This window comes from Excalfactoria chinensis, chromosome 15 (assembly GCF_039878825.1).
Source record: "Excalfactoria chinensis isolate bCotChi1 chromosome 15, bCotChi1.hap2, whole genome shotgun sequence".
NCBI lineage: Eukaryota > Metazoa > Chordata > Aves > Galliformes > Phasianidae > Excalfactoria > Excalfactoria chinensis.
This window is the reverse complement of record NC_092839.1, coordinates 9,025,583-9,039,832: the sequence shown is the minus strand read 5'-3', so window position 1 is coordinate 9,039,832 and position 14,250 is coordinate 9,025,583. Positions and strand designations below refer to the sequence as shown.

The window sequence follows — 14,250 nt, the reverse complement described above, 5'->3', positions numbered from 1 at the left end:
GACAACAAGAAAATAAGCTCACCTTCAGCCTCTTGAGCAGCCACTGCATGAGGCCCTGCTGCGCGGCTTCTGTGCACATCTCTGGTCGGAATTCTGCCATGTTCTCAACGATTGCTAAGAAAAAAGGCATAGAAAACACGCATTTTTTTCTCCCCGCTTGCATATCAGCCCAGACTTATATCAACACGGCTTTGGCAGGTCCTTCCTGCTCTTGTCAAAACAGCGTATTTGCAAAATCACCTTTTTTGTGTGAGACTTAAGCTCAGGTAAACAACACTGTTCCAGTTTTTACACTGCCAACACAGCCCATCTTCAGACAACATGACACCAGCTCCTGAGACACCTTCCCGATACTGAAGAGCAATTCTCATTGCAGAGAACTATTTTAACAAGATTTTGCTGCTGAAGATGTGCAGGAACACAAGTCCAAGCCCCTTGCTTCCAGTCTAACTCATTCATCCAGTCCCCAGCAACAGCAAGGAATCCGAGGGATTACAGTCCTGAATGACTGGAAGGTGTGGGTGATGGTGTGCTAACAGAAGTGCACTGCAAAATAGTTACTGTGCTGTGCAAAGGTTGGTGAACAGAGGTGTAAGGATGTGCTTGCATGAATTACAAATGTTTCATTATCTGAAAGTTAAAGATATTGCTAAGATATATACAGCTCTCAACTGGGTAAGCTCACATACAAGTACGTAGGAAATAAGAGGTCAGCACAAGGCACAGAAATCCATCTGTGTATCAGCACGCTAACACAACAGCTTTGGGAAGAGGCATCCTACCAGCACACACGCAACAAACGTTAGCTGAAAAGATTACACTTTACTGTGATTTACAATTGTGCTCGGAAGAAATTCACCGCAGGTTCTCTACCTCAATGTTGGCAGCTCAAGGGCAAAGCACGTGAGAAGGAAAGGAAGGGGAGGGATAACCCACCCTCCCTTTGTACAAAACACACAAAGAAGTGAGAGGCTGCGCAGCAACCACTTACCAAGTGTGTTGTGGACACCATCAGCTTCCTCTTTCACACTTTCATCCAGGCGCTCTAAATTCTGCACCAGCAAGGCCACAACCTGACCCTCCACCTGCAGCGCCGTGGTCACAGGCAAGATAAAAAACATGAGAGCACAGTGGAAAAAGGAAGATGACAAAAGAAGGCCTAATAGACAATAAATAAATATAGGTAAGCCCTGCTGAAACATCCTGCCAGACACGATTCTGATCAGGAGACATTAACAACCATGCTCTAAAATCTCAAAGGTAGCAAAAGGATTCACCAAGTAAATCTGACACTGTTTGTCCTAATTAATTAAACAGGTTTTAGGTTTCAGATTAAACAGAAAAACATCTGGAGGGAAAACACGAACCCTGTCAGACTTATTTCCTGCATCAGCCCTAATTGATTTATAATCCCACAGAATTCTTAAGGCACCACAAACCACCACGTTCTAGCTGTCAGCTCTGCGACCAGTTCCACCTTCAGCAGCTTGCAGCTGGTCTGTCTGCACTTTGTTACATCCTCTACCTTAGTGGGCACAAAAAGCTGAAGGAACAATGTTCACACATGCAGATTCAAATCTGAAAGATGAATGATCACCAGCTGAAGTCTGACATTTAAATCCTGCTACGATGAATGTACCAAGCTGACTCCAGTGAGTTAACGAAACGCTGACAGAAGAGCAGGAGCAGAAACCCACACCTGCAGCTGGGGTTGCAGCCCCTCACCACAAGCAGTCTGCACTTACAGCTGCAATTGGACAGAGGCCAGATTGACTTTGGCTATCTTCCCATTGTGGATGTGAGCTTGGAAAAGTTAGACAAAGTAACATTTGCAATTCAAAACGCTTAATTGGTTTTGTGTTCAGTGAAACCATGGAAGAAAACTACAAACTACCCTAAAACATTAGATCTACTTCTTTTAAGTAATCTAAAAAGTATCTAAACATTTCTCCCAAGACACGCCTGACCAGGTTCTTTCAGGGAGAACAATAAAACAGCTAAAACCTGGCCATTACCTGCGGGCTGGTGACAAGGTACATAGAGAAAGAACTTTACTTCATTTACTCTATCCCCACACATTCTACAGAGAACACCTTCTCTACCAGCTCCTCTCTGCCATTTCATTCACCCAGAAACCCTTCCACAAAGGCAGAATAATTAAGAACAGCCCAGAGCCAGCAGAGGAGCCCAGCTCCAGGCCAATGTCATTAACCTCTGGAGGCAGCAGTGACCGGACAAGAGGGACTATAGGAGAAAACACAGTCACCAAACAAAACAATCGGAAGAAAACCAATAATTTCCTGTCTTTCTCTTTCAACCTAACAGTTACAGAACAAGACAGAGTCACAATGTTTAACAACTGCAGCAATTCACCAACAGCTGCCTGAAGGTAGAACAGACAAGGATATCTCAATCCTCGCTGGGCATTGCTTCTCTCAGCTTGGCATCCCCCTGCTGAGGGATGGGAGGCAATCAGCACCAACACCGAGATGGAGGGAAGCATGGCAGTTCAGAGGATTCACGGTTGAGTCATTAAAATAATGTGGAGTTTATTACTTACCAGAGCGTCTATGAGGACTTCAGCTCCTTCTTCACTCTCATGGAGAGTATCTATATCTGTCAGCTCTTGAAGCAAGTCTACCACAGCTATGGAAACATGTGCTAGATGTTAAGGACAATCTACACAGCGCCAAACATCTTCGGTATTTAAAATAAACAAACAAAACCCAACAGACATTGCTTTTAGGCCAGAGAGCTCATGACATGACACAGAACAGGTAACTCATTAAACAAGTGGGGCACAGCAACACCAAAGCACCAGAATCAGGGAATCTAACTACTGAGAATGATAAAAATGCACATAAGTGTGTGCTTACTGTGACAGGATACTTTGCTGTTACTTGATAATGCTAAATTTTTGATATTTTCAAATTGAAGTTGCTATAGTTGGCATAACTAGGCACCATCTTGCACTGCCAAGATTGAACACAACCCAGAAGAAAGGCATTATAATAACCTGATTAGGGTTCAATGCTCGCAATGATAACCCGATTCAGCAGACACCTAACAAGGCCACAGCATGGAGCAGAAGCACTAACCCCCTTCTGCCTGGCCCAATTAGGACAGAACGCTCCTCTAACCATGTACCTCTCAGGAGCAGCAGAGCTTCTGCCAGCCCAATTTTCACTCATTAACACTGGACTGCATAACACACGGTTCCCCTGACTGCTACACAGCTCTCTGCTACTAAGAGATGTATTCCACCTCATTAGAGCCACTTTCCTATTCTCTCAGACACTCCAATCAATCTTGCTTGATTCCCAGTAGGGTAGAACAGGGTACGCAGTTTTCCACATGTCCTATATAACAACTTTGTGATGAATCTCTTTAAAATTCATAGGCTAACAACCCAGCCTCCCAGTTCTCCTGTTTGTGCACATGCTCAGGAATACATGCAGTGACAGGAAGAGTATTTTAAAACATCTTTTATAGCAAGGCTACAGTCATGACTTACCAGGAAAGACTGTAAGAGAGCTGCCTGTCCCACTCCCAAGCTAGCCTACGTTGGGCACTGCTGAAGGTGTTTACCAGTACAATTACTGCCCTCATCATACTCTACAGCAATCCTCAGACAAGCCAAAGCTATCTGGACATTTTTATGATAGGAAGATGCCACTTCCAGTTGCAGCTGCCATCAGGAACCAAACAGAAGGGTGGCTGTGACTTGCTGGGCAGGCAGTCACCTGCACTTACATGACAACATGCTCAAAAGTGGCAGAGAACAAGTTTCGATAGCAAGCTAAAGCGTATCTTAATAAGCTGGTTGAGTGAAAATAACCTGCCTTGCATTTATCAACTTCTAAGCAACTTCTCTACACCAGACCACAACATTTTCTCCTTAACAGCCCTTTTAAAGTTCCGTGTTTCAAAACACCTCAGAAAGACTGATGAGTATTGTCTACTTTATAGATAAAGTCAAGGATTAATGACTTTCCCAAGGCCACGAACAACAAAAAGAAAAAACCACAAACCTCCTGTGGTCTCAAGTCAAAGACCAGTGCCCTTCCCACTCAGGTTCATTGCTCCTTCCATTCACTAACGTTTGTCAACAGAAGACCTCTTAAATCATGTCACAACACTTCAGTTTAATCTACCGTAGAGTATTTTACAAGCAATGCAGATTGAGCCCTATTTAAAAGGCTGCACAATGGTAGGCAAAGCACAGTTCTATTTATCAGCTGAAGGCTAAGCATGAAAGCACAAGGATATTCAGCAAACAACAGTTTTATACCAGACTACAAAACTTTAACAGTATAGAGAGAAAATTCTGAAGCATCCTCAAAGGAGCAAGGGAGAGCTGCAGACAGGGGTCAGGTTTAGGGACACAACTGGAACTGTCACTGCTATTTACACCATCAGAGCGGCTACTCACAAATTCCAGCTTTGAGAATAACACACTAAAGCTGGGGGCACACGACGGATATTTCACATGTAGGGCGTAGCACTGTGGTGAGCTAGTCCATGGCAAAGAGCTGAAAGCATAAACTCAGCCCTCTATAAAAAAGGGTATATTAGTCTCATTTTTACTAGGGATTGTTCCAGACACAGGCTGCACGCAGTTCAAGGTTATATGCTGTTAAGCCCCTGCTTCACAGTTTTTTGCTGTGCTGTTTTGCTGCGTTGCTTCAGCTATGCCATTCGTCTGTTTATACTCCAACACAGCCACTCAAACTTAGATGAAAGGTTCATAAAACAAGAAAGGAGAACAAAAACAGTGAGGGGGGGGGAATCAGAATCAATATTACTTGAACAAAGAAGGCCTTGCTTGAAAAATAAAAAAGAAGGCATAAATTCAGTGTAGTGGAAAAGAAGAGAAAAAAACACATAGCAGCAGCCTATGCAAGCAGGCTATAGGAGATTACAGAGGAGTGCAGAAAGCCTCTCACGGGAGAGCTGCTTTAACCACTGGAGGATATCTGTGTTGTCGTGTCCAAGCAGCCCAAGGAGAGACTGCACAGCATTCAGTTCCACCAGCAGGTGGTACAGGTCCGGCATTGTCGCAATCACATGCATCTCCTGAATGATGTCATTTAAATCCAGTTCGGACTCCATGAACCTGAGGCAAGACAAGAAAAGCACATTGTTTGTGCTTCACAGACACAGCCCTCCTCCAAAAAGAGAGCAACAGCCTCTCATAAGATCCCACATAAGCCTCAGTCAGCCCAGCTACACGCGGCCTCAGCAACGATTCCCTGTGGTCACGTGGAATGAAAAGCTTACAGCTTTAGAAACAAAGCAACTTTCAAAGGCAGTTTATAAGAACTCAATGGCAATAACTGTTGTTACGTAGGTCTCGTGTAAATGCAAGAAGTCACTTTAGGGCTGAAACAAAAGCCAAGGCCACAGTGGTGGTACAGAGGGGCCAACCACAATCTTACTTCTCTGGATTGTCAGGAAACTTGATCCGCAGCTCCTGGTTTTTGTAAGATCTCTTCTCAAAGGTGAGAATCATCTTTTTCACCGAGCTTTCATCCAAAGGTTCCTCCTAATCAAATTGGAAAGGGCAGAAAACAGAACTTAGCAAGGTTAGCTTCAAGGGGGTGCGCACAGCAGCTTAGTGAGAACACACTGTCTGAAATGAAGGATCAGCGACAAAAACAGCCATTTGCAATGGCCCTATCTGGCACCATCAGCCCTAGTGAAGCTTTCTGCTACTGACAGAACACAGTAAATTTACACTAGCAGCTTAAACCCATGGGCCATTTCTTTCCAGAAGTTCATTGTGCCATGTCTTTCTGCAGATCTACATTTAACTGCCCTGAGTTTATGTTCGTTCGTGTTTTCCTCACTTGGATAAGCCTTCACTTCTATTTTGAAGTCTTTTTTGAAAGGAAAAAAACAAAATAAAATAAAAAAATCAATATTTTACTACTTCCCTTTCATTTTGGAAAGTCTTCTAAAGCATTTCTCAATTGGCAGCGTTACATCAGTAGTGCAGCTTTAGCTCCCTACCTGTTACCTACAAATACAATCCCATTATTTTCCTCGTTTCCTGATTTTAAGGCACTTCTTTTATCGCAATCACTACTACAGAAAAGTTCTTAAAACAGAAAACAAACCAGGCCTCTGCACCCCTTACACTGCGTCCCACTCATGGTTAAACCAAGAACTGCTTCTGATATTAAGGATTCCTTATGGAACGATTTGAAGCAGCAATCTTAAAGCAGATAAAGAATTTCAATTTCTTCAGCAAACTCCATTACAATAACAACAGCAGTCCAAGGGAAGATAGTTGAAGCCTTCCATTACTATTGGATTTTCTACCTTCTCAGGTCCAACCTGTCACAGCACTTCAGAGTTATGTCACCACCTCATTCTGGTAATCAATAGTGCAACACCTAGACCATTCTCCCTCCAAGGGCACAATTTCAATCCACAACAGCACTATCACAGGTACTGACATCGCTCCCCTCTATTTCATTTGACTCTGCTTCCTCTAATATGTATTACTGTAACATCTCCATTAGAATCTGCTTTTTATGCACACCACATTACAGTGCCCTACAGATTAGCTTGCCTCCATCACATTTACTGCTACAAAGAGCCTTTTGATGGTGCTTGGATTAACTGTGCTCCAAGATAATAAGAAAGAGATGGGAGTTCTAAAGGAACGCTGGACTCCCAGCCCTTCCAAAGGCTGGGTGGGAGAGCTGCACCTGACAAAGGCTCACACAGTGCAGGAATCCACACGACTCGAGCCGCCCAGCAGGGCTTCTGCCTGCAACCATTCATCCTGGAGCTCAAACGCTACAGAAATCCAGCATTATCTTCTTCAACTACCAACTACCAGCAGCTAACTGCCATGGCAATAGCTCAACACCAGAAACACAAGGGAGATTTTCAGCGATGAACGCTAGCAATGCCATACGCAAAGGGGAGAGATATTATAGAAACTGACAAGATTGTGCAGCGGTGAGTATATTTATTTCAAGTTAAAAAAATAAAATCAAACAGGACAGAGACATCAGGAAGGGAATATCTTTTAGATTCACACCAATCCACGGGTCACATTTATAGCAATCTCTTCCCTGGCCCTTGGCAGAAGGGCCAGTGCCGCATTGAATTTCTGTCTCCAAGGCTTGAAATCATTTGCCCTTGACAGCTGCTACCCCCCTCTGCTGACCCAAGACCTTTCTTGTGTAGAAGAATGTTTATTTGCAGCTGCTGCACAGTCAGAAACAGAAGGAGAAGGGGAGCAGCTGCATGCCTGGGAGTACTGATGAGAATAACAGTTAGAAAACCATACAGAATCCAGAAAACATCTAAAAATACAATTTAAAAGGTAATTTGCATCTCCTCACCTAAAACAGGCTGAAATCTTTATTCTCTCCCCTCACTTTTCCCCCCTTTAAAAAGTTATCCTTATGTTGAAAGAACAACCCCACCTCAGGCTGCACATGGTACGTGACCAGCCAGCTTCATCACCTACATGGTACCAAAAGGACAGCTCAGAGAAGCAGTTTAGTTTTTGCTCCTTTCCCACAGAACACCCGTGATTTACCTCCTCGTCCTCCTCTTCTCCATCCCTTTCAATTATCTGAAGAAGTTTCTTCTTCTCATCATCGGTTTCCTCTTGCACAGCAGACTCCTCTTCCCTGTGACGCCCATGCTCCCGCGCGCTCACTTGTTTCCGACGTGCTTTGATTTCTTCCTCCTCTTCATCACGGGGCCGCTTCGTCCCTCGGTTAGGCTACAGAGAGAGAAACAATGTGAGTGAGTGCAGCCCTCCCGTGCCCCTCACAAAGCACAGCACCAACGTTACCAGACGTGCTGAGGAAATTCGGACAAGTTGTTTAAAGCGCTTCCTTACACAACGCCAAACTCTGAAAACCAGAAAGGAAATGAATTTAGTTAAGGGGAACATCATATGATGAGATGGATGGCTCTGCCAAGAGCTGTGTCAACAGCCTGCCTTGTTTGATCTATGAATGTGATTCGTGGGAAAATATCTCCATAGGGAACAGACCGGTACTTACAGATGAGAAGTGCCAACATGCAATGCTCAGAGGCTGGGCAGCCTGAAGGCTCTGGAATTAGCTGGGGCAGCTGAGAGCCTCGTGTCTAAGGCACAGCAGAGCGATACGCTTAAGCATATAGGAGTGAAATACAACATTTTTACCCACCTAGTATGTGAGTTTATGGTAACTGCTCGCATGCAGCTTAATTCCCCTTGATTTCCCCCATCCCTTTGTCTGAAGTTGGCGAGCACCGTGCACAGATCAAAGCCCAATTAATGCAATGCAGGATAGGAGCACTGTTGCTCGCTGCAACTCTGCAGGGCTCTGGCAACAGATTAAGGAGTGGTTTATTTGGAACAACCTATCATTTTATCCTACAATTCCCATTTAATTGGAAAAATTAAACATAATTTGCCAGGGACAAGAAAACATCCATTAACCCTAATCCCATGTTTTAATTCAGACTAGAGGGGATGAAAGCATTTGCATTGCAGAAGGAAAAACTCTCTCCAAAAATGATAAGGATATTACATTTGGTCTTGCTCACACTTTTTGAAGGACAACCAAGTATTCTGTGCTCTGTAGCTACAGGAAGACAGAATTTGATTCATTATTACTTAACAGCAGTAAGTGTATTAAGAACAGAATGCAGACACATTCACACTCAGTGAGCCACTCAAGTTGCCTGGAAGATGGTTTCTTATTTTCTCAAGCCTAACGTTTGTCCAACCTATTCCCTCATGCAGCAGAAATACCAGCCCCTCTAGTGTGGGGCTCTGTCTGACACACTGCAAGTCACAGCACACTCACACGACTGCAAGGCTAGCTTTTAACTGAGCTGGAATCAGACCAGAGAGGAATCCAAAGGCTCGCATAGAGAAAGGAGCGACCTGAGGGCTGGCAGTCACAGGAGGAAGCCCTGCAACATTCGCCTTCCATGCTTCTCAGTTAAAGTTCCAGAAAATCATTCCTTGTTCTCATTTCTAAACATTAAAAAAGGAAAATCCAATGAGACCGGAGCAGTAATGAGGGACCAAGGGAGCTGTGCTTTGTCAGATGCAAAGTAATGTACCACGGGCAGGGACTACATCAACAGAACAAAACCTAAATTAAAACTCCATCATGAAACCAACCCCATTTCCTCTGAGTACACAATCCACAGCAGCAGCATTTACATCCTGTTTCAATCTCAATTATTTTTATCCTTTTTTGTATTTATGCATTGTTGGGGGGGGGGGGAGGGGGGGGAATCTTCTATAATACATAACAGAAGTCATTATGATAAATTATGGAAGTGCCCAGCATGCAATTATTAATGCTGCCAACATACTGGCAATAGACAGTAATTGAATTCCCAGGCAAGCGTTATTAAGCAGGCATTAAGGTTTTTCCTTTTGTTATTGATGTTATGCTAAACCTTACTGAGAATATTGCAATTTTTCCACCCGGTGCTATTAACACTAAGAAATCAAGGCAGAAGTGAAGCACCTGCATTCCTGCCCAATACACCAGAGATGCGCAGCCACGAGCAGCTGATTTAAAGCAAGCATTAAACTTCTGCTCATTGATTTTCAGCTTTGTTTTGCACCACTTCTTCCTAAAGGCCTGTTAGCAACCAACAAGAATTAAGCAGGCGCAGCGCTGCGCTTTGACCGCAGCATTTTGCTAAGCAGCCACACACACACGGTGCTTAAACACGCTTGTTTAAATCACTGCTGAGCTGCACGCACCCAACTTTCAGCTGGCTGGAAGAAGAGGGAAAGTTAATTGTTTAATAAATAAAACGTGGGTGGGTTTTTATTTTTTACTTGGTTGTGCTGAGGTGCATTCGGCACAAAGCTGGAATTAATTCATTGGAAAGAGCACAAGAAAACCATTCTTAAACGGCTTTATTAGTTGAGCTTAATTTTGTTCCCACTGAATGCAGTGTGTCTGCAGTCATTTATTCTGAAGATGTTTCCATTTCAATCCAATACCGAGATCAGCACAAACACACACACACACACACACACACACACACACACACACACACACACAAGGTTTTTAATAAGGAAGCTGATGTTTATGAAAAGCAGTGAAACAACAGCTGCTGTGTGGTACAGAAGGATCCTCCTCCTGTGTCTGTGCTGCACTATCTGCATTGGGGGCTCCCCCCACCCGCACAGCACAAACATGCACTCCCTTTGTGTGCTGGGTGATGCCCCAAACCTCAGAGTGAGGATCAGCTCGAGGCTGCGTGGAGATAAAAGATCTCCATCTTTAGAGCTTGCCTTCAGTATCAGGGAGCTTCGGAGAAACCTCGCCAAAGGAATTTCATATTACCAAGGCATCTACCTCGTAAGTAACCTTGTTATTGTGAAGCTCTGAAAGTATTAGTTCATGAAATCGGAAATAAATCTTCATAAGTGACACAGCTGCTGTGTGGCCACGTCAGCCAACTGCAACACACGCAGAGCAGCGCTGCAGATTGCAGCTGTTGGGTCAGGGCCCCAAAAGCAAACCTCACACCTCCACAGCCATCTTCACCTGCTTCTGAATTTTGCTTCCAACCTTCCAATCAGGCTGCTGCCAATCTCATTGGCACCAAAGCACAGCACTTCTTGGTAACCCATTACAGACTGAGAGAACTGGTACCAGGACAATGTGGTAACCTCAGGAAACCCAAGAATTCCAAATGAAAGAAGGAAGAACAGAGCTGCATCTGCATGGACAGTTTATTAAGTTAAGAGAATGGATCCCTTCCCTTTTCACCTTTCCCCACAGTAAGGCACACAAGTCCCTGAGGCAGCGTCCTACTATGAGAAGCACACAGATGAAGTTTCACCTCCTTGTTCTATATGGCTGCCATATGGAAATGTGAAACAAACAAACAAAAATATACACAATGACCAAAAGCTGCGTGTTTGTCTGGAGGGTACAAACACTGTTCCATCCCCGGACCTGGGATGCAGCCACCTCTGCAAGGACAGAGCCTGATGTGCCACAGCCCCAGCACAGCTGGCAGCCCCAGCAGCAGGGCAGGCAGGCACACCAGTTTCCTTGGCTGACTATTTCACTCTTCCTGGTTTGATGGCCAAAGATACAGGCAGAAAAGAGCACAAGGTCTGCACACAGCTGCAGGAGCCACACCAGAGAAGCTCCCGGCACGGGGTCACAAGCATGAGGCCATCACACTCTGACCAGGAGGCACAGTGAGAGCAGCCAGCGGCCTGCCCAGCTCCGCTGCCTCCACCATCAGACACATCCATTATGTCACAAATCCACAGCAAACAGCCTGTGCCAGCAGCTGGAATTACTGCGCCCCTCCAACGGCATGCTGAGATCCAGCCCACCACAAGCAGTGCTCCACCAGTTCCAGCAGCAGGACAAACCTGCTGCACAAATTGCACCCCATTACGGCTTCCCCTTTTGTTATTCCGTATCACAAATATTTCATTAAGAAATTAGCAATGCATAATCATCACTCAGTGGTGAAATCTGCATTTAACGAGAATTGAAATAATCTCCCTTATTCCCTCCCACACCAATTGAAAGAGATGCCTGAAAATAAGCAGAGCTGGCTTTGTCCCTATAATTACCCGCTGTAATCAGAAAGCAGACACGGAGGATCTGGGCACAGTCTTTCTGGGCAGCACAGCAGCAATATTTAATCATCAGTTTAGACCATCTGCAACTGTTTTGCAGCAACACATAAAGTTTATGGATTACTGAGCTTTGTATAAGCTGCCAGGTGCCGGCTCTGTTTATTTGTCCTTTTTTTTTGCTGCAGGAGGTTCCTTTTCCCATTCTGACAGACACCGCGTGCCCAGCTGGCAGCACAGAACCCCAAATCTTCCACGCCAAACCTGGCACTGAGGGAGAACATCTTGATTAAGCAAAGGCATGGATTAAGTGTTTAGAGGAGAACATTCTGAAACAATACAAAATTGGGCTTCTTTGCTGAGGGAAGCTGAGAAGACTGACTCATTTGCAGCAGGTTAAAATCAGACAGCAGCCATCACACCCAGCCCTCCCCTCACAGCCACCACTGCCCTGCAGCAAGGATGGATGCAGCTATCCCAAAGCAGAACATTGCTCCATACGAGGAGAGCATCAGAACTCACATTGGTTAACCTTCATGCAGGCGGAACCAGAGCAGGGCAGGAGCTGCTTCACAAGCTATCCATCAGCATTGCCTTGGTAGCAGCAGCTCTATCACTGACCTGGCTCTGTCCCATCACACACAAGGCAGCATGGGCGCAGGCACAACACAGGGCTGGCTGCTGTGAATGTTATGGGAATGAACACAGGGCAGCCTTGCTGTGCTGCCTGTAGGACAGCAGCTGCAGGCAAAACCCACCACTGCCTGCTTTCATTCCAACGTTTCAGCCACAGGTACCCCATGGAAGGGGACTATGCCTTCCCAGAAACAGAGCTCCTGTATTACCTCCTGCTCCCTACCCCTCTCACCTCTGTTCACCTTTTCACCTAATTCCAGAGCTCTGAATCTGGGAACACGTGAAGTCCAGCTCTTGCTCTAATGCAATACTTCACCTCCTGACACAGAAACATTGGTGTCCTGGGAAGTGACCTGGAGAGCACAAAACCAGAACACCTTCAGAAACAATCTCAATTGAAACCTGAGGAATAAACTCAACAGCAAGAGAAGCTGCTGCAGCACCCGGCAGCCACAGAGCAGATCTCCACGTGCAGCTCCCACAGCACCCACACCATGCTGCCATCAGCAGCAACCCAACGGCAGGAAAAGAGCCCAACACAGAGCTATAGGAAAACCAAAGAGATCAAAACACAAGCACGCACTTTGCTCCAGGGCAGGATGGAACTGAGAAGGCCTCAACATTTTCAGAGCATGAGAAAATCAAGAAAAATCCAAACCAGAATCTGATTAAAAGCTTAAAACCAACACAAGTTCAACACAGGTTTACCTTTGCATTCCTTAGGTATAAACTGCATCACGCAGCAAATAAATGACAACGCTGCCATCAACAACACTTTACTCTTCTTCACCTCAGCACAAGAAACGACTGTTCTAACTCGATATGTAAAAAGCACAAGAAAAAAAGCAGAGAGGAACCAAATGGGAGCAGAGCTCATTAGAGCAGGGCAGCACGGCCAGCCCTGTGTGCACACAGCAGGAGGGGCAGCCACGGCAAGCCCCAAACTTTAAGGGATGAAGAAAGCATCGACCTGGAGCTGCCACAGGTGGAAATGTGGTGGAGTTCTCATGGAAAGGCGCTGAGAGGGAGAAGTTTCTCAGCCCTACACGTAGTTTTCCCTCTTTCCTCCTAGAATAACACGCTCTGAACCTGCAGCAGCAGCAGCGCGGCCTTCTCACAGCCGAGCAAAGCCCGGCAGCGCTGCACGCAACGATGCGAGGCCTCCACACAGGGAACCCCGCAGAGCGGCCGCATCCCGTCCGGTCCCGGCCCTGAGGCGGCCGGAGCGGCAGCTGCATTGCAGTGTCAGCACGGTCAGGGCCTCCCCGCGGCCATCCCGGCCCGCCCGCCGCACCTGATAGCTGAGCAGCTCCCCGACGTCCATAACGCCGACCGGGCCGCACCGCCGCCAAACTGTCGTTAACCGCCAGGACCGCACGACACCGTGCCGTAAAGCGAGCGGCGCAGGCGCACTGCGTGAGAGCCACTCTGCCGGAAAGCGAGAGCTGCGCCGCACTGTCGCAAAGCGCCGCCCCGACAGTTGCGGGCTGCGAGCCCGATGTGAGCGGGGTTGGGGGCGGGGGCCGTTCATGTTGGCATAAAGCTCACGGTTTATTTCAGCTGTGATTTGAGTGCCTCGGAGCCAGCAGCGTTGTTCACGGCCCGGCTGCGGCGTTACCTCGGCAGGAGGGCGCTGCGAGGAATTAAAGCCATCCATAACGTGTGAGGGGGGCACGGCGCCCCACAGGGAACGTGAAGGGCTGGAGCTGCCGGGCTGCGAAATGAGAGCTACAAATCTGCGCCGTGGGGTCGAGATACGGAGCAGAGCGAGGGAGCTGCCATTGGAACAGCCATGGGCTGCTGCCTCCTGGATGTGCCCCCACCGCAGCCTTATTGCAGCCCAGGAAACCCAGTTCTCACCGAGCTGCTGCAGGGCAGGATGCGCCAACAGCGTGTTTGCATCCAGTAACAACACAGGGACAAAATATTGAATTAACAAAGCAAAACCAGAAGCAAAAAACAAACAAAAAAACCCAGGCAGCCAACTCCAATAATCATAAGGACGGATGTGAACA

The 14,250-nt window shown here is 46.3% G+C and overlaps 1 protein-coding gene across 1 annotated transcript in view; it reads right to left on the bottom strand.

Moving 5' to 3' along the window:
• CTNNBL1 (catenin beta like 1) overlaps nt 1-13,717 on the bottom strand; it is a 38,212-nt gene extending 24,495 nt beyond the window's left edge. Inside the window, exons 1-7 of the mRNA XM_072350035.1 lie at nt 13,530-13,717; nt 7,562-7,750; nt 5,439-5,545; nt 4,977-5,116; nt 2,561-2,658; nt 992-1,085; nt 23-114 (exon numbers count right to left, since the gene is read on the bottom strand). Coding sequence (XP_072206136.1) covers nt 23-114; nt 992-1,085; nt 2,561-2,658; nt 4,977-5,116; nt 5,439-5,545; nt 7,562-7,750; nt 13,530-13,559 — 750 coding nt within the window. The 5' untranslated portion in view covers nt 13,560-13,717. The remainder of the gene's footprint in view (nt 1-22; nt 115-991; nt 1,086-2,560; nt 2,659-4,976; nt 5,117-5,438; nt 5,546-7,561; nt 7,751-13,529) is intronic.
• Between the last annotated feature and the right edge of the window lie 533 nt (nt 13,718-14,250).